Genomic DNA, 25,071 nt, shown 5'->3' with positions numbered 1-25,071 from the left:
CTTATTCTAATTAGGTCATCTTGAACTGCATCTACTCAAGATATACTCAAGAGAAGGGTCACAAAACTTGTACTTATAGAGTAAGAGAACCAAAGGGTTCTATACAAAATCCATACAACTTCCACCGAAACATTCATCTGGACTATGTTATGTGAAAGGATCGATTTATCATTTGGCAAGTCTTAGTACACAGTTAACATTAAACAGAAGATACAACAAGGGGTTCAATACATACGTGGAAATGTTAGCTTGCACGTTAGAAACTTGTGAAAAGAGACCAAAGGATAACGGCGACAAATACAAGGAGAGCTTGTATGGTATTTCCTCTTATAGTTTCAGTTGCTTGTGCTTTTGTCGTCGTAAGGGAAAGGGAGAACTGTATTCCACGAAACTCTTAGCATTTCTTGTCATTCAAAAGTCATTACATCAAGAATACACTATTAGCATGCAAATTGATTAATCTATGTACTTATTTATACCTTGCTTCATTTTTCATGCCCATTGCTACGTTAATACCAGGACAAAAATTGTTTGTCAGCAAGGAGTTCATTAAAAGTTTACGTAATGTCACAATACCAAGATCACAGCTTGATATAAACTTTTGTAAATGTGATTATACGGATAACTTATCATAGTGTGCAAAATCATAAAATCATACCACTTTCATCTCCTCTTCATCATTTTGAAACTCGAATGCGTTTAAAGGAGTTGAATTTGCGTCAGATGGGTTTTCACATTCAAGAGTAAAATCCTGTATCTATAAACATGTTGATGAATCTTTGAAATATACAGACAACGGTTTCCATCATATATCTATCTATATAATAATTATGATATACAACATGTATATTTCACATTAAGATCTAGTCTAGCTACACCTTCGATGTACACGTAATAACCTGCTATGTTTCAAACGACACATCCTGGTCGTTTTGATAACTATAACTACGTTATCTACAATTCTCTAGTAATGCTGATTGAGGATTGCACACTTCCTTATAATCTATTATAGACCTATGCTTTCTTCTCATTTACACAGACAATATATACATCACATGATTTACAGCAGTTAGCCAGTACAAAGTATGCAAAAAAGCTCAAGATAGAAGATTTATTCTGTACAAAAATCCACACATGACATTCACATTATGTACAAGAATAAACTTTATGTTGTAATACAAGATGAACCAAATTTTGGTGAAATACTGGAGAGTAACGGCAGTCTTTCTGCCAAAAAGATATCGTGCGCATTTCTTTTCCATCGAGGTAAGAATTCGTGCTTTTTACGGGGAAAGGACAGGGAATTTCTAGACATACAATGGTCATCATCATCCAGTAGTTACTTCCACAAGCAATTTTGTGACAGCATTTTAAATATCAACATGTCAAACAGTCTAGGGCAAAAGAAGAAATGTCTTAGCGGTCTTCTTTGAAACAGTGCGTATGACATTATGTACATTTACATCGACAGTTTGATACTAACTCGAGCACATGCCATGATATTATTTTCATCCATAACGTTGTCTACAGAAATACACGCGGATGGACATGAAAGCTTGTACAACATTATTTTGAATTTGCAATTTGAGGTTCACACATTGAGTTTTAGTATGCGTTGAAGGCGTTCAAAATGAGATCCGATAGGTAATGTATGAAAAACACCAACATTCGGGCTCCAATTCTTTGTTTATCTTTGTTGGTAAAAACAAAACAAAAAATAATAAAAGTAAACAGGTGTGCATATTAGCGAGAAGAGCAAAAACTGGACAGAAATTTCATTCAATAATAAAACTATAATCATTTTGTTACATAAAAATCAAAATCACACTCATAATGGACAAAGAAAACTTCTTTCCAGTTATTGTGCTCATATCTGATATAATTTGTAAAACAATAATCTGCACTTATCGATCTAGATTTTGACGGCATCCAATAGTATTATGAGATGGAACGTTTATGTGACGTTCGATTGAAATTAATACTGGAAGAACAAGAAATTTCAACAAAACACAACAGATCATGAATTTGTAGAAAGAATGTTTCCTTTCATTTGCCCGATTTCAGATGTCACAACAACAATTCACTTATCAGTTTTGATCGACACACAGACGTCAGAAAGACCAGTATAAGACTACACTACTATGACATACATGTAATCTCCTTTCTAAATTAGCAGAAAAAGAATGGTGAATGCAATGGCAAACAATATGTAAACAAGGTGTACATGTTCACTGTCCAATTCACCATTACTTTTCTTTTTTTCTTTTTTTTAAACAAGAATCACATCCAAGTATTGACTACAATGAAAAAGAAGATATAGGCTCTAGTCGTTAACGTTGCACGTTTGTGTCTATGGTGCATTGTGATTCTGTTTGATTGACATAAATACCTAGTATGTATGTATGTATATATATACATATATATATATATATATATATATATATATATATATATATATATATATATATATCGTCAGGTAACGGCTCTACGTCATAATCCCTAAAACTGACAAAAAAGAGAGAAGACATACGTCCCAAATCTCACATATAAATGAAAGAAACTACTTTAGTTTTGAAGTAAAGTTTCAAGCTTATAGGAGACTCAAGAAAGAAAGAATAATGTAGAGAGAAATTAAATTTACTAGCAGATAACAGTTCAAAACAAGTGATAATTTCGTATCACCAAAGTCCACTGATCTAATATTTTGAACGATGCTTGACTGATTGGCGAAAGTAGTAACAGAACATTGCAATATCACAGGGCTTCACATAAATTGAGAAGAAAAAGTAGGTCCATATCACATGGGTAAATGCATTTCAACAATAAAATTGAAATAATCCTGTTCCTGCTACATTGAATATATTAAATGACTTAAAAAAAAACAACATACGTTGTTGAGTTCAGTGCGTTTAAACTTGAACCAGACGTTATTCTTTTTCCCCATTTTCCAGGTTTGAAACTTTGCATATGATTACAAAGTCACTTGTAAGGCATCGGCGAACACTGGAAATACCCCAATAACAACAACAACAACAATAAAGAATAATTATATCTTGATAACTAAATATTGAAAAAATGACAAAAAAGTAAAACGAATGTGATTTTCAAAACTGTTTTATTTCAATATTTTTTTTTCCAGTTTGGTTCATTAAGGAATGTTCATAATGCTTGCAATACGACGCTATAAGAGAAAACTAATTGTTCCGACAGTGGTTGTAATGGAGTAGTAAGACTCCAAGTTATACTGACAGGATAATACCAACACTAAGACTAGCTATGAAGGACCAGTCAGTGCTACCAATGACTGCTATAGAACCATAACTTCATTTTGAATGGCATAATGCGTATACACTTAAACCTAGATGTACGTAGGTCTAAATCATACAAGTTCCATACATGAACCCAGAACTTCATGATAATGATACTAAGAAAATCAATGATATTTTTTTTTTTTTGTTAAACATCCCATAAACATTTAAAAATTGGTTTTACTGGTTTTATAATGAATGAACAATGCAATGAGCCAAATCACTTCAAACGGCCAAGAAACGAACTTCGATAACTCTTTCTTTTTTCCAGTAGTCAAATCTCAACAAAATCCAACTCACATCTGGCTGTAGACGAACAATAAATGAATTGAACGCACAATGCAAAATCAACAGTAACTGGACTGAACATCACTGGGTATCATCTGAGTGTCCATCACCACAGACTGAGTGACTTTCCGAACAAACTGGACAACCACCGTTAATCAATGGCCTAGGTATAATCACATGCACGCTTTGCGCGCGCTCAGTCACAGGGGACCGACACTGAAGTATACGTGTAGCTCTCCCTCGGTCCCACTCAATGATTTCCACGAGCAAGGGGGGACTTTTTTTTAACCCTTCAGTCTTCCAAGCTTTAGGTTCTACACATCCACCTCGGATGCCAGTGGTATCGACGCCTCTCGTCCCTCCTCGTCCACCATCCCGGGATCCTCCATTCCTACAGCCTTGTACTCATCCTTGTTCGGGCTGGCTTCGCCGTCGTGGGCGTGTGGCTCTCCGCTGTCCGTATTAATCCCGTAATATCTGCTGAATTGGAGAATGGTTGAACTTGAAGACAGTAAAATCGTAAATAAGGGATGTCGTTATCTGTTTTGGATTTTGACAATTCTAACAATGCTTTCACACCTTCTACAAGGACGGAATATAGAACGCCCACCACCCCCCCCCCAAAAAAAAAGAGAACATGAAATCAACGAAAAGGAAAGGGAGTTGTTTTTGTTTTTTAATAAACAAAGACGATTCACCAATCCCGATGAATAGTGCCTCAGTCTATATCCGTTTGGTCTTTTACACAGTAATGATTCAATATTACTTGCAGTACAGTAATACATGGAATTACATGAGGGACTTTATATAGGAAAACATGTATTTCTCCATATAGGTCTTGTGTAAAGGCTAAGCAAGGGGTTCAAAAACTATTTAGAGTACGGGCTGATTAGCGAAAAAAAAAAGGACGTCGCATGATATATCTTAAGTACTATTATACAGTTGTTAATCGTACGGTAGGGATGATATTCAGCAGGTTATTAGCTATGATATCATTCTCTGAACAATGGGGATAAATAATACTGACATCCTTCGCCAATACTCTACAGTCATCTACTTGAGGGCAATGATTCAGGGTGGGGTGCGTTTGTATGATGTGAAGAAATAGTGAGGTCACGACTTTGAATTTGCATAATATTCGTTGCTAGCTAGCTATGTACGCTTGAGCGACATTACAATGAGAAATTACAGAGCCAGTGTGCGGATGGCGGAACGATTTTTCACTAAAGGGGAAATGTTAGCGTTTTTTCCTGCAGAAAATAATAGCTTGCTTTAAAATCATAGTTCAAGAAACCGACTTTGCATGACATCTACATTTTTTTGAGGTAGTACACACAGTTACCAGGCAGTCAACATAATTATTGATATGAGCAAACGTTATCGGCGGACAAACCAGGAAATTATATTTGTGATACAGAGTACATAGTGATTTCTTTCTTTTTCAAGCGTGTAGGGGTGAATATTTAGCCTGCGAACAATGTTGATGGAGGAGGAAGCCAGTTTTCTTGGTATGTAAATGCTTTGTAGGTGTATATATAATCAACATCTCCACACTACGAGGGGTATCAATATCATATGGCGACCAAACAGGATGAATATACAATCCACGTCTCTAACAGTGCTATGAAACAAGTTTGACTTATTGCAATCTACTTCGGTTAGTACACTGATGTTTGACGTATACAATAATATTTTTTTTTTCCCAACATGACAAAAAAAAAAAGAAGAAGTTAGGAATGGATTATTAAAGCCAGGGGAATAGAAAATTCACATGTGTCTGTTGCCGAAGTGAACACTAACAAGGTTTTGTAAATGATAAGTGTGGTTTAAATGAAATGCGATATACATGATAGCATGCACTGTTGTGGTTTATTACCAAGGTGGTTATGGTTAGGAATCATTTTGCTCTACTCTCTTTGGTTCTGATTAAATAGGCTACTTTAAAATCCATGATACCAAATACGATCAGGAAAATCGATTTGGTTGCTATGGACATAATTTATTATTCGACAGTGTTGAATGATCTCGATATTACAAGATAAAGTACAGAATTTGTGTAGTTTTTGTATTATCACATTTGGTTGCATTCATTTCATAGACTGTCTACATTACGAAATTACAAGTGAACAATTGATTAAACAAGTAGGCCTTCAGTGAATAGGTGTGTACATGAGTGCCTGGATAAATACGCCTTTATAAGTTTGCCTTTGGCTAAACACATAGACTTGTAGTTGCAGTGCAATGACGGGTGTTGAATATCCGAACTTTGCGGAATCGACTCACGGCTAATTAAATCGTCGTATGCCGAACTCCAACGATTATCACTGACTCGAAGCTGGAGGCGTATAATGAATCAAACTAGATTACATATTATAGCCGTCCTTTGAATCACTGACTCACAGAAGGCTACTAACAAGGTTCAGCTAACGCAAAAACAGCAATGGTTAAGCAATGACTGGGTCAACTAAATACAATTATCCAAATCAAAATGCGTATATCAATACATATGATTACCATGACGAGAAATGCAAACTATAGGAATATGAATGAGATTAAAGAAAATGACGATAAATGGGCGCCAATACTTTTTTTTTTCTTAATTCCACTTTCAACAATATAGATTTGATAGGAGAAAAAAAAAAGACTACGAGGGCAACGGTTAGTTGAATGGCATCAGACAGGTACATGTACATCCCTGAACTGAGAACAATCTTGGAAAGAAAAGGTGAAACTTGGACTGAACAAACCTTTCCTCAACAAGAACACTGAAGCTGCTCGGTGAAACCGATTGGAATGGAACCAAATAAAACCACACGAGAAGAAATCAGGATTTATAACCAGAGATAGAGCACGAATATACTGTAAGTTCCCCGAGAAATGCGTATTATACCATGTATACTGATTACACTGATTATCGATTTATTGTAAACGAGGGTGATATGAAGAGGTCTCAGATAATAAAGCTAAACAGAACTTACCATTCCTCCGTCATCATTGCCTCTGAAGTCTATGGTTGCAAAATTTTACAGGATTGTTTGTTACCTTCGTAACTTTTTAATGAAAAAAAAAAGGATGGTATAGTTCTTGCTGGCATTGGATTCAGGTTTTAACTTTTTGTGAGATAATTAGAAACTACTTAAACGGAAGAGAATATTAAAAAGCATACGAATCTAAGAGGAATCAAACAATTATTTGGTGAAAGGGCGGAAATATCCAAAAATAAAGTAAAAGAAAGGGGCACTAATGAATGGTACGAACCATCTGAACCTCTGTCTTTTATGATATCTCAGCCATTGCAATACTGATTTTTATCAAATAAACTTTTACTTCCTGTTAGACAAGTAGTTTCTAAGTATCTCGCTAAAAACCTGAATCCTCATGTCAATCAAAGCTATACCATCACTTTAACAGTTGACTACACCTACTTTTTAACCTATAATATTCGGTTTAACACTCCGAAAGTGGCACGGCCATAATGAGCAATTATGTAATTTGTGATTTGTGAAGCGTCACCAAAGGCTATTAGAAAAGGAAAAATGTAGATTCTTGGATTTGGATGTGTATGAGATTACCCCTGACTTTGGGCTTTCAAATAATGCCACTTTGTTTGTTTGTTTTTTCTTCATCAATCGAAATAACTAAGAGTCAAAAAAGATCAGATAAACAAGGAGAGAATAGGGTAAGAAATATACACTAAAGAGGATTTTTTGAGGCAGACAAGAAAGAAAAAGATAATAAATATCATGCAAGTAAATTGAAGACAGAGACAAAAAAAAAAAATCTCCATAGGCAGGATGAAAAGATTCTGAAACGGTTTGGAATTACAAAGAAATGATCGACATTTACGTTTTGGACTATAGGCATAGAAAAGTAACTAGATATCCAATATAATAATTCATAAAATATTATTTTCTATGAATACCTACGTCACCTTATATTCGTGATGCTTGGATTTTTGTTCTCAACTTTACAGGGATGATGGGATATTTTGTACCACATGTTTCCCCCCCCCAAAAAAAAAAAAAAAAAAAATACCCGCTATCAAAAATTGAAAGACTGGAGGTCAGCGAATTTTGTTCGTTGATATGCAAAAATAATAAGAATAATAAAAATGATAATGATGATAGTGATGATGATAATAATAATAATAATAATAATAATAATAATAATAATAATAATGATAATAATAATAGTAATTATAATGATAATAACATTTAATCATATGTTAAAATTAAAAAAAAATAGATGAAGACTAAGGAGAAGAAAGAGCTAAGGAATAAGTTGAACAGGGAAATAACAGATAGATAGATAGATAGATAGATAGATAGATAGATAGAAACATTGATAGATTCCGAATAGCCAGAAATATCCACGCGCGATAAAAGTGTGCAATAACGAAAGCAAGAATACAAAGATGATTACATTCTAAGCTCTGTCCCAGTTTCATCTTCATCAAAGCGCCGAAGTGCTTGCATCCCCTCCTCATCGCTTTATTGAAAATGAAGGAAGTACAAAGGAAGGACATTAATCCTTTATATAAAGTTCAATGTGTACCTTTGTTTTGGTATCTTCTCCTACTCTGTCTTTAAGAAAACAGACATTATAGAATCTAGCTGCTCTTAACAAAAATGATGAATATATCTTCATTTGGTGATCGTCTTCCTAATCTTTTATCGTCGAACGTACCCATTTCAACCCATTTATATATGTGACAGTGCATCACAAAACGAACAAAAAGTCGCACACACTGATTTCGCGTGAGGACTGAAAATAAGTGAAATGGGTCAACCTAGCCGATCTTGACTTTTTCGTATTTTCTGAAAGAGCAAGTCTTCTTTTACATTATGCTAAAATTTGGGGTCATAAAACGGGCAGGATAGTGTGTTTTTTATCTCGAACATTTTTGGTAGAATAGTTTGATTAGATGTGTCTTTAGAGTCCCTTTTTCATTTCTGATAAACCTTGTCCACACTCTTCACTTTCAACTCCAATAAGTTTTGAAAGGATAGTGCTACAGCTTTGAAAGTTGGCATTAAATATGGCCAGAATGTGTTAATGAGGCATACTTAATTTCAGTTTAATCTAATAATCCCTTCATTGTTGTTACTCTGGCAGTTTGCTTCCTGTATTTTGTCCCATTCCCCGCACAGCCAGCACGGTTTGGTAAAGATTAAGTGCTTAAATAAACACTGTACTTCAGAGCCTCTTTTCTCAGTTCACACTTTTTCTGAGTTTGTGCTTTCTTTCAAATATTTAGATAGGTTAGGAGAGTCCATTTGATTTGAGTTATACATCATTTTAAAGCTTAAAGTCTGTTCTTTCAGAATATGGTCTTAACTAAATATTCATGTCTGGCGACTTTTTGTTTGTTTTGTGGAGCAGGGTCACATATACGTGTCATTGCTTTGTCAAGAAATTCTTGAAATATTTTGTTTATGTTTCATATTGCATATTTCTTTGTGTGTGGGTTATGTATGTCGTTTCAGCCATTGGTTATTGACACTCTTTTTATGTCTTCCTTCGGTAGACGATGAGCATTGTTGCTGTTGTTGTTTTTGTCTACTTACCCTTTCTTCTTCCTCTTGGTATCTCCACAAAGGAGGTAGCATATAGTCAGCATGAACATCAGGAAGAGTGTGCTAACGGCTATGACGGCTGTGGAGATGAGAAGCAGAAATGTGCAGTGGCAGATGACGCTTTATTGGCATGAATAAAGTATGCAGAGAACCATTTTTAAATCTGTTTCAGTACATGTGTGAAGTAACATGTGTCAAAGTATCCGAATTCACACTCGCACTCAATTCACTCTCATGGTCGTTTCACTCTTGCACTGTTATGCACTGTTATGCACGCTGATTGGCCAATGCCGGCAAAAGAAAAGGATACGTTGACGCTGTGAGATTTTGAGTCCTTTGACAAAGAAATCAATCATGCATGCAATACAGTTTCCTCTACGGTCAGTAGGCACATGCAAAAAGAACCAATTACATAGAAAAGATAAATGCGAAAAGTTCTATCATTTCGATTTCTGTTTTGTTATCATCTTGTTTTTTTTTTTTGTTTTGTTTTTTGCTTGCGGGTTTTGTTGTATTTTGTTGGGGGGGGGGGGGTGTTATCGTTTTTCGCATTGCGTTGCAAAATCGATTCCCAACACAATAATTTTCATTTGTGTGTGAACGAGTCTTCGTTGTTTGTGTGCACTGACACACATCAGTGGCAATCTCCCACATGCGTGTACTAGTATATCGTGTAGGCCTACATTACAACATTAAAGCCAGGCCTTAAACATGTGAGACTAAAACATGGCACTTAGTCGGAAATAGAAAAAAAAAAAGGTGAAGGTGGAACGGTACAATTATCATTTAAAGCAGTCGTGCATTCCAGGCTTTTGGTTCCATAAAAAGATCGCTTTTGGTCACCATCGGCGATAATCATGCAGAATATTAGATGATTCTTGATAAAGGAGTCTTAGTTGAACCATAAATACGTATTATGTTTTTCATCATATGGTACATTTTTCTTTGTTTTTTTGTTTTTTTGTTTTTGTTTTTAGAAACTCATGGCAAAGCGTTTTATTCATATTAACATAGATAAAAAGCTTGCGGTGAAAGGAACTCTTTTGGTGTTTTTTTTTTTCTCTTACAACATTCTTTTTATTATAATACAGCATACGTATTTATTTAAACCTGACAAAATGATACAGAGTAAAAATGTTGTGACTGGTTGAAATTACGTAACATCTCCTTGTAAGGTCGATGTAAGAAGATTGAAAAGGTTACTCGATTTGTGATTGCGTCCAATTTTCAAATCACTTACCTATGAACAATACAGTCTTACGAAACTCCCAGGAAGTCCACTTGTTGAATTCTAACATCAAAAAAGACACAATTGATTTATTAGTGATGTTTTTCATGATAAAAAGGCTTTCAACAAGTTAAACAAGTGAACAAACAAACAATACCATTACCCCTAGAAAGTTTAGGTATACAAGTTTTCCTTTATGTCATATCAATAAAGGTATACTACACTAACAGAAAAGCTAAGGGAACCCAAAATGACAATATTCATCTGATTCAACGTAATTATTATTTTTAGCATTTTGTTGCAACTATATATTTCCAACTAATTACGGACCCGACGCGTTGCAGTGTTCCAAAAGGTCTGTGTTACCACCGAGGGCGACATTCACTCTGACAGCATAACAGCTTTATGTAATAATTATTCCACAGAGAAATTGATTTAGTTTCATAAGTTGTCTCCCTTGGTCTTGGTCTTTGTAGGCAACAACATATTTGCACCTCCAGTCTAGAACTCATTATTTTGTTCCCAGCACAGCTATCAAAATTCGTATGTATAATCATTGCAACTTTGCACCTAATATAGTCAAAATTTTGATCCGTGCTCAGTATCTATGTTCAAAATAGCTTACAGGACAAGCTCACCCAAATAAGTGTGAGGATTAAGTGAATGCAGCAATACAAGTACAACATGTATCATTAAAGTTCGAGGAAACTGGACAATCCGTTTATGTCAAATATTGAATTATAAGTTAGGACTTTTTTAACGCAACAATTTCAATATCTTTTTTTTTTTTTTTTACTTTACTGCGATTACTACAAATATATATATATATATATATATATATATATATAGAAATGTCCGTAAAATGTCATTGTTTTGAAGGAAAACTACAAATTCCCTCGACTTGTTACTGACATAACGTTAAGGGTAATATCACCCCATATCCCTCCCTTTCTGAAAGAAGCAAGTCAAGTGTTGTTTCATTCTGCCAGAAATATGAGAATAATGAAAGCAAAAATCTCTATATATATATATTTCGGTACATGCTGCATAACAAATAACCAAAGAGCCAGGTCCTCTCATTATTTGAAAATCAATATGGAATACACGGTGTTGTGATCATGGTCTCGTCTTTAACAGTCGGATGTGAGTAGGGACGTGTTGAATTTACCGACACATCGTGGTTCTGGGTGCCAATGCCCGTTCTTCTGGCAAGCAGTCATGTGCCGGTATGGCATGAATCCGGACTCACAGTCGACCTCCACCTCCTCACCGGGTCGGTACATGACATCGTTATCGAGCACCAAGGACCCGTTATTGACTTCGACATCTGGGCAGTAGCTATCATCTAGCAGAATTATAATGGCATAGAGTGACCGGTGAACATTTAAAAGAAATCATGAACAAATATTCATCATGTATCATTTCTCTGCATTACATTGCATGCATTTTAATTTGCATAAGATAATATACTTGTACAAAACATATGAAAAAATGATAAGCATATTCCACTTTACTTTATCGAAATATAGGCCTAATGCAATTGTTAAACAATAACTTGGGAAGACTATAAGAGTTACATGTTTTAAAAAGGTGTGTAAAATGGATGAAAAGTTATAATGTGCATTTCCCTCAAAGCTATAATTAATAGGGTGCAGAAAATGCAATCGTGTATTTCATATGCAACTGAACGCTATTCAAGAGAGAACGGCTATAAAAATAACTGCCATTCGATAGAATATGGATGTCCTTATAATATTCTTACAGAGATGAAAGGGAGGTAGGGCCTCTTTTGACATAATACTACAACAGTTTAATTTAGTTTAGTTGAGTTCAATTCGTTTTTTAATTTGTTTTCAACAGAACATTGCTAGAAAATTGCAAATGATATTGAGGTAGAAAACGATTTCAGAGCGTGTAGGCCCTATGTAAAATAGTTTCGAACCAAACTTACTACATTATCTAGAAATCAAAAAAAAAAAATCTAGAAATCAAAAAGAGGGTCCACTGATGATTTTTGAAATTGAAATTGAATTGAAATTGAATGATCAGTGTTGTATGATATGAAGGTCTCACGCAATCGGCGCAATAAAGAAAAAAAAAATAACGACGACTTTCACTTGAGACCTAAATTTGGTTTATGCAAAATTGAATTATAAAGTCATTGAAAACAGAATAATATAATAGACATTTAAGATGCTCCACCTACTTCTACTTTTGATAAAAATTATCATCAATAACCCATTGTCACCATACAAAGTTTATCAAGATGTGCTCTTTGCTACTTGAATAGGAGTAGATTAAAGAGTAAAAGACGCATCAGTTATATTTTTGCTTTATATGTTTTTTTTTATTATTGCTGGTTATAGCTTTTTGTTTAATTTGTTACTGAATCTTAAAAAAAATGAAATACAAATAATCATTATGTATTTGACTAGCCGTGCGGGAGGTACAAAAACTTCTCCTAAAGTATTGCCTATCTATAGTACTCTCCTTGTTTTCAAGACGTTTATTAAAGGACAAGTTCACCTTCATAAACATAAGGATTGAGAGAATGCAGCAATATTAGTAGAACACGTCAGTGAAAGTTTGAGGAAAATTGGACAATCAGTGCAAAAGTTATGAATTTTTAACATTTTTGTGTTGGAGCAGCTGGATGAGGAGACTGCTAAGGCTCGTGATGTCATATGAGTACAACAGTATTAAGAAAATGTTAAGAAAATTCAACATATTTTCACTGTTTTCGCATAATAAAAGAGCACTTGACTTGCCTCTTTCCAAAGGCAATGGGAATAATATTACCCATAACATATGTCAGTAACGAGTCAAGGGAATATGAACTTTTTTTCAAAAGATGAAATTTTGTGAAATTCTCTTTATATTTTCCTTATATTGTTGTACGCATGTGACATCATACACTGCAGTAGTCTTCTCATCCAGCCGTGACTGCACAAAAACTTTAAAAATTCATAACTTTTGAACGGATTGTCCGATTTTCCTCAAACTTTTACTGATGTGTTCTACTAATATTGCTACATTCTCTCAATCCTTATGTATATTAATGAAGGTGAACTTGTCCTTAAAGAACCGACTTTATGATGGGGAACAATGATATTTGAAACCAAGCTATAGCAAGCAACCAGGGGGCATGTGGACCTATAAACATAACTTACTAATTTCTTCGTTTTCCCCTCTAAAATTAGCTTACAAGCGTTATAGTTACTCCTAAAAAAAGATGATAAATAAATATGAAAAAAATCAGGAAACGCGACGTTGAAAAAAAAAAGTAATTTAAATTGCTAGCCAAAGACTGAATCCAACAAACATGCAGTCATTAAAGTAGAAAGCAAAGACTAATACTAACCCAACAGAGTCAGCACGAAACCTCCGCCTCCCATGGAGTCGGAAGCGGAAGTGAACTCAACTTTGACCTTTGAGATGCTCTGCGCCACGCGCTTCTCGAACGAGCTGGCGTGACCGAGGACAAACTTCTCCCCCTGTACGGTAATGGTGAGCTGATCACCGTTCACAAGGTCCAGCACTGGCAGTCTGATGGTCGTGTACGAGTTGCCCGAGACGTCTGCCTCCCATCGGCACGTGAACCCCGGGGGATACTTGCCCGGGAAGCCCGGCGATGAGATGCTGACGTTCTTTCCGCTGTACTTGCCGCCGCAACTCCCTTGCTCAACTGGGCAAAGAGGAGGACGAATGTTGTTTGTTTGTTTTTTCATTCATTCGTTTGATTTATTTCCTTCAACATAATTCCATACATGAATCGGAATTCTTTTCAGTAATACCTTAGAAAACATCCACTATATAGATTACTTAATGTACATGATTCAAATGAGAGAAAAATAATAAATGCGTCCAGTGATTGTGCTAATAAGGTTGAACAAGCAAAAGTGTGTCTTCCGTGATAGGTAGATTTAAACATGTCAACAAATTAAAACAACAATGCCACATATACCTTTGGATCCCTCAGTACGACTTAGAATAGCGCAAGTATATGTTTTACTTTTGCAATTTAATGTTATATAAAATCATATAATTCACCTCTTTTTATTCATTTTCAATTGGGTCACGAGGAGACTACAGGCAAAATATTAAACTGTCCAAGATGTCCGCTCTGTGCGAGATTCTAACCGAGTATTCTCTCTAAATGAGCATGAATCACCATCCACCACACTCTCAGTTTCATATAATATGCCAGATAAGTTACTATATATCTTTACCGTCGTAGACATTCATGCTGCTCTGGCCTCCGCAAATCTGGAACCGATCCCCGGGGCAAGTCTGGTTACATTTCTCCACGTGGTCACCGCCTTCAAAAGTGGGCTTGTCGCCCAGCGTACCGCAGACACACATCTCGGGGGCTTGCACCGCGGCGTAGGGGAAACCGTCCCGTCGGCAGCTAGCAATGCAGTCGGTCGCCGTCACGTTGGGCATGATTATCGAAGTTCCCACCATCAAAGATGAACCTTCAATGACGTCAGCACAGCCTAGGTAACCCGACACTTTTTTTCCGAAGCAAAAGCAAAAACAGAAACAATACAATACAAAGCAAATCGTAACATTCCTGATGAAAGTTATGAAACATCTGACTCACAAACTGAATCAAGTGACCGTTGCATTATTCAATACAAGATAGGCTCGTGAGTCTCAAAGTTTAGTTCAGTTTTGACATGCTACTCCAGTAAACATCCGATACGTACATTGTGTAATGTGAGGAAAAAGCTTGCTTTGGCAGACGCGACAACAGCATTCTTCGAGAATGACTGCAAATAAAAATGTGAAATCATACCGCCCCTTCCCCATTACGAGGCCAAAGCCTATATAGAATGTCCCTCGGATATAACACAAAATGGAGATCCAACGAATAAGACATCTCATTCACGTATTCAAAAGATTTTGCTTTAGTCATTCAAGCATTCATCCCAAAGAGCAGGGTGCATAAACCAGTGAAGTGGACAGGTCCCTCCTCACATCCAACAGGTTACTGGACCCATGGAAGACCATAGAGCAGTTAAATATGGGTTATCCAGCCATCTTTTCAGGTGGAAAAGATGAAGCAAACAAACAACTATCAATCTTATTTCATACTTGACAGATAAATTACAACGTAGTTTAAGTGTTAATTTACTTTTAAGAAAAAGATCATTACTGGCGGACTAAATTGGTGGACTAAATTGGAGGCTTGATTTTTTTTACTGTCGTTGCAACAGCATGGCTTAATTGGAGATTTTCGAAATGAAAAGTAATTGAGGTATATGCTGCAATTCCGTCCTTACAAATTTACCGTTTGTAATTGTTTCGGATTATCCGTATAATCTGATAATGTACAAAATGATGTTAATTCGCATTTTATTGTATAAACCTGTGGGGTAGTATGTGTGTGGTAACTCTATGAACTTAGTGTCATGAAGTTATATTCTGTGGAAATAACCTATATAGGCCTACATATAAGCGCATACATGTCATGTTGCTTAACTGATGAATAATTATAATGTGCTGATTAGTTTATATCTATTAGATCATTGTTATAAAATACCTTTCTTCTGGAAGATAGGATGAAAATAACAATTGACAGGACTGTAATAACATAGATGAGGTAGAAAATCGTCAGTTTAAAATGAATAACTGGATGAGTGATGTTTCACATAAAGAACAGACAAATTATGAACCTAGTTCAGCGACCTTAAACTCTGGCTTGCTATATTGGGAACGCGTATTCATTTGAAGAATGATAATTGTGCATGTCTGTCATGTCTGTACATTCATCTACTTTCTTATTACTTTTCCATACCCTGTCTTTGTGTTTGTTTCAATTCAATTCAAATCAAATTTTGTTTCCAACAACAGCCAAGATGTAAAACGAGAGAGATAAAACAAAAGCATTATTTGACAGTCTTACCTCTGCACTGGATCTGTACAAACGGTCCATGTAGGCAAACCTCATCGTCGATCATCCACCCTTCGTAATTGCAATCGAGAAGGGATTCCTCGTTCCCTTTGCAGTGGACGTCCTTCAGCCAGACGTCGCCCTCTGGCCGCTCGGTGACGAATTTGGTGTTCGACAGCGACGCACCAGGATAGCCTGCCAGAAAACAACAACAACGAAAACAATAGCATCGAGCGACTTTCATTGATAGTCTGATTTCTCATCCCCTCTCCTTCTCCCTCCTCCTATTTCTCTCTCTCTCTCTCAATCTCTCTCTCTCTCTCTCTGTCTTAATCTGCCCATTTTCATCATCTATTGGTCAACGAATTTGTCAATATAAAATGCGAAGAGTAAGATCGAAAAACAAGGTAAGTCCATTCTTGTTAATGTAAGATATTTGCGATAAAAGCTTCTGCACACACTGCAAAAAGTCCGGTGTTAAATATGAAACACCGAGCTGGTGTTAAATTTCCGGTGCTCATTAATGGTGTTAGATTAACACCTCCGGGTGCCATTTCAAAATTCAGAATTGTTTTTTTTTTTTCATAATTTCTTAGTTACAGCACTTCTTGTTAATTTTGAACTTCAACAAGACGATAAAGAAATTCCCGATAAAGTACTTGATTTTTAAACAAATCTGTAAATATATACATTTACACCACAGTAACACCAATTGGTGTGGTCCCCTAGTGAAGCTGGACGGGTGTTATACCATTGAAATTAACACCACCAATATCAAATCAACACCATGCGGTGTCATTATTGAATTAACTCTAGCGCAGTGTCAAAAATATCACCAGCCACAGTGTCAAATTAACACCACGAAGTGCCAGGCAAACACTTTTTAACACCGTCACAATACATTTTCTGCACCTGTGGGTGTGGTCCTCTATTGAAGTCTGATCGGTGTTAGATTTAACACCCACGGTGTTAAATCTTACACCGATGTTTTTACAGTGCAAACAAAGCAAGTTTTATGAAAATGTGGTCTATTATTGTGATCATAACTTCACGAATATTTCGTCTGTTGAGAATGAGAAGGGCGTTAAGTTGTCTTGAACACTATGGGTGTAGTGACAAGTTAACACCCTTATCATTCTCAACCGACGATTTCTTGTTATGTAGCAAGTGAGGTATGACTGGGAAGGAATTATTTCATCCTTTCTGAAGAAGCACTTACTTTTAAAATATTCAATAAGAATGCTTATTTAACTTTGTCACCAATCTCTGAGTATGATTGTCTTTTCTGCAGCTCCTACACTGTAAAAACATCGGTGTTAGATTTAACACCATGGGTGTTAAATCTAACACCGATCAAACTTCAATAGAGGACCACACCCACAGGTGTAGAAAATGTATTGTGACGGTGTTAAAAAGTGGTCTGGCACTTCGTGGTGTTAATTTGGCAGTGTGGCTGGTGATATTTTTGACACTGCGCTAGAGTTAATTCAATAATGACACCGCATGGTATTGATTTGATATTGGTGGTGTTAATTTCAATGGTATAACACCCGTCCAGCTTCAATAGGGGACCACACCAACTGGTGTTACTGTGGTGTAAATGTATTCACAGATTTTTTCTAAAATCAAGTACTTTATCGGAAAATTCTTTATCGTCTTGTTGAAGTTCAAAATTAACAAGACGTGCAGTAACTAAGAAACTATTCAAAAAACAATTTTAAATTTTGAAATGACACCTGTAGGTGTTAATCTAACACCGTGAATGAGCACCGGAAATTTAACACCAGCTCGGTGTTTCATATTAAACACCGGACTTTTTGCAGTGTATGCATCTGCTATTTCCAGTACACACACAAAAAAAAAGATGATGATAATCCATAAGGTCTGTAAAGTGGTCATTGAAAGGGAAATGTTTGTTTAGCTACCTCAGTTTACGATCACGCCGCCCGGGTTCGAACCCGAGTCTGGACTGAGCAATGTTGTGTGTAAGCATACCGTCCCCTCTAGCAAGAGGCAAAACGCTCTGTCCCTCGGATAGGACATAAAATGGAGGTCCCGTGTGGGATGAGACAGTAACAACTTATGCACGTAAAAGATCCCGCTTCATTCGTTCATCGCAAAGAGCAGGGTGTTTAACACGGTGAAGTGGTCCCACCTCACATCCAACTGGACCCCATGGAAGACCAGCTTAACATAGCTGAATATGGGCTATCCAGCCATCTTCTCAGATGGAAAATGAGCAAACAAACAAACAAACTCCAATTGCAGCCCGTTCAACAAAGAGCTCATCTATAACACAAGATCGCGAAGTTATGACAGAAAAAAAAAATCTTAAACAGAATATATTTTAATGAATGCTACAAATGTCAGTTTGTGAACAGCGAAAAGGCACATGGTCTGCAGCTCTTTCGGAGAGCATTGTGACTGATGCAACTGTTGCTCTCCACATATATAATTTTCTTTGCTATATGGTAAAATGGTATGAAAAATCTAATGATCTCAAGATCTTATTCAATCAAAGGTTTAAAGAGAGATAATAATTTATCTTTAAGCAAAAGGTACGAAAACAAATGGTACGAAAACAGATAAAAGGAAGAGATTTGTTTTCTTTTTTGATTAAAAAAAAAAATCCTGCAATGAGTACTTTTGATAGATTTGCAAAAATAGTTGGCTGAAAAATAAAAAAATAAATAAAAGAAGCAACTGTGTGTGTGGGAGGGGTGCATGTGTGTGTGTGTGGGGGGGGGGTGTGCATGTGTGAGTGTGTTTGTTAACTACATACTCAAACCTACCCAGCTGCCTGCAGGCAACTTCTGCATCCTGGAAGTCCCATCCTTGGCTGCACACCGTGCCCCACGCATTCTTGTGGAAGATCTGCAAAGCGCCCTGATACTCATAGCCGCCGTCCCAAAGCCGTATAGCGCCATCTTGTGGGTAAAACATGAAACATAAAACAGAACAAGGTAATTACAAAAGCGGTACTAATACTTCAAGCTCTCATTCAAGAAATAGAATAAATAAAAATACTACTAAATGGCAATTTACATCGGTAAGTTGGTGCTCAAACCAATAAACAAATAATATTGCAAAGTGCTGGTGCTAACCCCTATCGCATGCAGTGACTGCTGATATATTAAAAATTAATCAATTCCTGCGTCGACTTGTCTTTATTACAACTAATTGAAAAATTGTCCTTCATCGGTGTAAATATGCATCGACTGTTAAATGTTTTAGTAGCTGCCATATTAAAAAAAAACAACAACAACAACAACGACTCATGGTCATATCTTCTCTGATGGATTTGAACCAACGATCTCCTAATTACTATTATACAAGATGTTGTATTGATAATGCAACGAAAAAATACAAATATTTCACGGGTTCATCAATCAAAGGCGAACAAATACGGAGGCTATTTTCTTCAATGAATGATGAAGAAGAAGAAGAGCATCCTATTGATATGTCACCCAATACGTCTACTACATGGACATCACAAAAAAGTATGTCAAACTTGTGCCGAGTTAATACCTTCAAAGCAACAAAGAGGAAATGTATTGCTTTCCTTGAATATTGTCATGCTGACCAGATATCATCGGTAACATTTAAAAGTATCGTTATTATTTATTTATCAAATTCTCTATGGGATAAAACGTGCATTCTCTTCTCGTTGTCAGCCAAGTCAAAAGCATTACAATGATGCCATATTATAGGTTCAGTGTATAGATTAAGAGAGTACATATTTTTCTGTATGTAATGTATATTTTTCTTTTCAAGTCAATGAATGATATTCATATAGCAACGGCAATGTAAATTCTCGTTATTGGATTGCAGGTGCACAACAGAGAGTTCGATATTAAACGATGTGTCTTTACATATTGTCTCCTTTAAAATATAGCATTTAATATCGTGGCCTTGCAAAAAACAAAGCAACGTGTCACGTTCATTCTATTACCATCTTTGCCTGCACGCACGCTTAAAGTAAAACTACTGTGGAATCATTATCAACACTCATTGCTTGATGGCTTGCACGCATCAACGACTTCTCTCTGATAGATTAGATTCGCAAAAACAATGAGAAAAATATAAACAACATAATGTACAACGAGACAGTTGCAGAAGCAACAACAGCAAATAAAGTTATCCTGTCATAAGCGCAGTACAGAAAAGAAAAGCGTTGTTGCAAACAGAAGGTTGTACAACATTGTTGTTGGTGTTGTCAGAGACATTCGATGAACATTCAGTTATGGCATCGTAGATAAACAAACTGCTTTAACTCTAGGCTAAACCTTACCTTATCTACCTGTCATGATAAATATCAGTTATGAATCTGGTAGATTTGTTCCTTGAAATTGTCAACAGATAATCGAATTTTGCGTAACTCTCCGAACCTACCAGTATAATCTTCTGCCCTTCTCCAATTCATTGAAAAAGAATAACACACAGACAGAAATAAAATACAAGTGAGTCACCTAATAAAAACTGAAAAAGGACGACACAGAAAGTTTCTGTGCAAACAGTACCATTGCAGGTAAATGCGCATCAATATCAAAATAAATGCGGTTATTATAGATTGATCTGCCATTAACAAATTAACGACTGTCTTTAACCTTGTTTGAGAAAGGTGTAATCTTTTTTTTTTTTCGGTTTGTTTTCTGGGCCAAGGGAATTGTTGCTGTTTGTGTAGACATACTCTCCTCTTCTGTAGACTACATTTTCTGCCATATTGAATTCATTCACCCTCATTTTATAAATATCGTTGCTTACACTGCTCTAAGTGGCTGTCTCAAGTTAGAGACTGTTAGAAGTGTTGAAAAAGTGTTGACAGGTACTTACTGACCGTACGTCCAGTGCTTTCTCCATTAAAGTGGATGCGTATACGTGCTGCCTGCGAAAACCATTATTGCACTCATGGAGGGCTGCGGCAGTCGGAGAAAATGTAAACAAGACAACGCCCACTTCGTCCGACTGGGTTTGATCGTTTTTGTTTTTGTTTTCATGCGAAAAGTTTCATTCCGTCGGCATTTACACATGAGACATTACAATGACACGTTGACCTTGTACCGTATATCTTGGGACAGCTCAAAGGTAATAATGATCTAATTGTCCCTTGATAAGGGATTTTTTAAAGGAATTACACCCTTTCTAGTCGCTGTCAAGACACATTCTGAAAACAATGTCTACATCTAATTAGTAGCTCCATGATCTAATCATGACAAACGTATATGATCCCACACTATTCGTCCCAGAGAATCACTAATTCATACATTCTGGGAAAATTATGAACGTAAATGAGTGAGAAAAAAGGAACAATCAAGCAAGAGGAGTTATTCTCTTCTGGCGGCTGTATAAAATCAAAAGCTCATGTTCTTTTCTGCGTGACAAATCGTTATGATTTAAATGATAAAATGATTTGATAAAAAAAGAAAACAAACAAATATGAAGTTTCGACTTTCGTATCTTCATGTAAAATGACGTAGTATTTCACGTCATGTATGTATCTGATGATGATTGACATGATATTACCATGGAATTTAATGAATCTTTATTGGGACGTTCTGTACAATTCGGATGGCAGTAAAATGGCTGCGTCTGAAATGCGGAGAATAGACATAATTGACTATCGGAGGTCACTTTCTAGGTCTATTTACTCATTCATATCGCAGTGTTCGGTTTCTGAGGCCGGGGTCTAGCCATGTCGTGAGCACGAATCTTGCGTAAAACTTCCCCGTGAATATCGCTTGACGTGGTATAAGAAGAGAGAGAGAGAGAGAGAGAGAGAGAGCAAGAGAGAGAGAGAGAGAGAGAGAGAGAGAGATTTAAGAACACAACAACATTGAGATCTTAAAACAAGGGGCTTACATTGCAGTGAAAATGGTGTCTTGTATAATGTTTTGAGAGGAAAATTAATGAGTTTTAAATATTATTATTTTCAAGCTGCAAGAATTGCAGATATATCCATAAACACACAAAAATAACACATATGCTTAAAGCTTGGAGAACGGTAGAGACTTCATAAAGCCCATCACAGCGAAAGAAAACCTTCCCAGGGATAAATTCGTTGTCGTAAAATGACAAGAAATATTCTTAAAGTTATATAAAGGTAGCCTTTATTTTTTACCTATTTATTTATTTATTTATCAAATTATTTGTTTAGTTATTTATTTATTTATTCATTTATTAAATTATTTACTTATTTATTTATTTATTTATTTGTTTATTTATTTATTCATTCATTCATTCATTTTTTTTTATTATTATTATTTTTTTTTTGCTTTCTGGCAGCTTTAGGCCTATTTGCCAATATCTTAACTGAACATACAAGAATGGAGTTATTCCTCGTTTTATAACAACAAAACTCTTGAAATTGCTTATATATGATTTTGAATGAAAGTTTGTCATATATAAGATTGCTTTTGACCCCCCCCCCCCCCCACCCCCATTAAGACTGATACTGCAGACTAACATCTTTCTCTCTTGAGACGATTCATGCATCTCATTTCGAATTCTCGCAAACTCTTTTTTCGTGAGGTTTCATCTATCATGCCACAGGCGGCATTAATTCATCGGTATCCTCAGCCCGCTGACTTGGGGGTGTAATTGACAATACATGGCCAAATCATGGCTGTCTCATTAATGCGGAATTTACTACGTCTTTCTTTGAGACGGGAAAATCTGGCGCAAATTGAATTGATAATGTAATCAAGAAACCGCGAAACAGGGGTTAGGTACCGACTAATTCAGGACGGTGATCACCGAGGTCGCATCAGGTTATTTGTGTTGTGAAGCGACCTTATAGCTTTATGATCCGCATTTCACACTATACACAAAGGAGAAAAAAAAAATAAAGGCAACTAATGTGCGCAAACCCTTTATTCATATACTAATCAGAGTTGCTGAGGAATGGTATATGATACATTGCAATATTTGTCCAGGGTCGGCCATTACAAATTACACAATTTACCTTCGAGCGTTTGGCAGATGCACTATTCAGTCTAAAGGAACAAATTGCATTTGATTAGATTGTATCGTTTACCTTTGAGGGCAAATCAGCTTCCAATGTCTTTTTAACTTATCTTTTATTCATTGGGTTTTTTTTCTGCTTAAAGGGAATGATACGAAAATAATTGAATGAATGCAGCCATATACGTAAAATGCATCAGTGCAGTTCTTTAGAAAAATCGCACAATCTACTAAAAAATATAAATTTTGACAGTAATAACACTACCATTAAGAAGTGACGGTAACAAATCACAGATTATGTGTATCTATTTTTTTTTTTTTAATTCAAGCATGAAATTTTCTGGAACTCATTTTAATACCCATTAAACCTCAATGGGGTTAGTACTGATCTTGTCAACGCCATGATAGTATCCTGATAGTCACTACAAGATTTTGTCATCCGAAACATGAAAAAAAAATGAAATAAATATGTACGCGCGGCTGGTCAAACACTTTTTGTAAAGGGTTTAACTTTTTTATTCTCAAGGTTCCTTATTCTTATGCTGTGTTACTCCGAAGGTTCCTAATCCGAGAATTGAATAAAAAGAAACAAAAACGTCGTCCTTCTGAAGGTTCATTATTCCGAAAATGAAATAAGGTTCGTAATTCCGAAGGTTCGTAAGTATGCATGCACTCCTCCCTATTTTCTGATTCAGTTCAATTTATTTTATTTTAGCAAGGAACCTGCTTCAGTCCATGGGTGTTCTTCACCTGGTCCGTGCCTGATAAAAATGCATACATCATGATACAATTTACAATAATAACTGCAATAAGACATTATACGACCGATAACCGAACTTTATTTTTCCTTTTTTTTTTTTCTTTTTTTTTCTAGGGGGAGGGGGGATTAAGTCACATTGGCATTCCTTAAAGCGAGACCCAATACCAACAAAGTTAAACCACTTCTGTCACCCGCAGCAAGTATAGATTTTTGTTGTCCCTTTTGTGTGGGGGTCTTGGATCAAGGCTAAGACTAGGGGACGTGTCTTATTCATTATGAATAGCGTGATCACAATTTGTTTCCCTGTAGACTGCCTCCGTGTCTCATCACTCTTTTACAGATGAGCTATTTAAAGCCACCATTCAACAATTTGCAGCGTTTGATTAGGCTGCAGCCCTGCAGGTATACAGTGAACACACACACGCACACAAAATACAATTAACAAACACACACACACATTTAATAAGCACATGATTGCCTACATTATGGAAATTGTACATACGTGCAATTCTTATGGTTATTAGCATGCATAAACACACAGAGACACAAACACACATTCATACTTTTTCAAAAGAGTAACTAACATGGTGTTGCACAGTCTATTAAAATGCAATCCGAAATGGCAAAAGATCACAATGAGCTGGTGCGACACACAGGCATGCACTTAAACCTATGCATATTAATACATCTTCTTTTATTCCAAGACACATTACGCCACAGCATTCCATAACTCCGCGCTGAATATGAATGTATAGCACGTCGAGGCTCGCCATGCTTGGTCGCATACTCACAAGCCTTTTTTCTTTCCTTCTTTTTTTGTTTCGCTCTGCGCAGCAACGCGGGCATCCAGCGTGCGATAATTACGCTAATAACACGCCCGTCAAATGCATGTTTTATGATGGGCGGGTTTATATGCTACCAATGGCAACACAACGCGATCTCTTACTATGGCCCTTGCCAATTAATGGCGTTCTGTACCACCTTGACGTTGTCCAGTTCGTCTTATATTTGAAATTGATTTGGTTATTATTAGCAAATAGAAATGGCTTCCTGCA

At 36.1% G+C, this 25,071-nt stretch overlaps 1 protein-coding gene across 1 annotated transcript in view; it reads right to left on the bottom strand.

Moving 5' to 3' along the window:
• Nucleotides 1-3,910: 3,910 nt before the first annotated feature.
• The window catches only part of LOC140234487 (scavenger receptor cysteine-rich domain-containing protein DMBT1-like), a 55,909-nt gene continuing 34,748 nt past the window's right edge, over nucleotides 3,911-25,071 (bottom strand). Inside the window, exons 2-10 of the mRNA XM_072314531.1 lie at nucleotides 19,089-19,223; nucleotides 16,309-16,491; nucleotides 14,630-14,911; nucleotides 13,762-14,085; nucleotides 11,569-11,745; nucleotides 10,413-10,463; nucleotides 9,164-9,251; nucleotides 6,344-6,367; nucleotides 3,911-4,076 (exon numbers count right to left, since the gene is read on the bottom strand). Coding sequence (XP_072170632.1) covers nucleotides 3,911-4,076; nucleotides 6,344-6,367; nucleotides 9,164-9,251; nucleotides 10,413-10,463; nucleotides 11,569-11,745; nucleotides 13,762-14,085; nucleotides 14,630-14,911; nucleotides 16,309-16,491; nucleotides 19,089-19,223 — 1,430 coding nt within the window. The remainder of the gene's footprint in view (nucleotides 4,077-6,343; nucleotides 6,368-9,163; nucleotides 9,252-10,412; nucleotides 10,464-11,568; nucleotides 11,746-13,761; nucleotides 14,086-14,629; nucleotides 14,912-16,308; nucleotides 16,492-19,088; nucleotides 19,224-25,071) is intronic.

Source organism: Diadema setosum, chromosome 10 (genome assembly GCF_964275005.1).
Source record: "Diadema setosum chromosome 10, eeDiaSeto1, whole genome shotgun sequence".
Lineage (NCBI taxonomy): Eukaryota > Metazoa > Echinodermata > Echinoidea > Diadematoida > Diadematidae > Diadema > Diadema setosum.
Note: the sequence above shows the minus strand (reverse complement) of the source record. Positions and strands in the feature narration are given on the sequence as shown.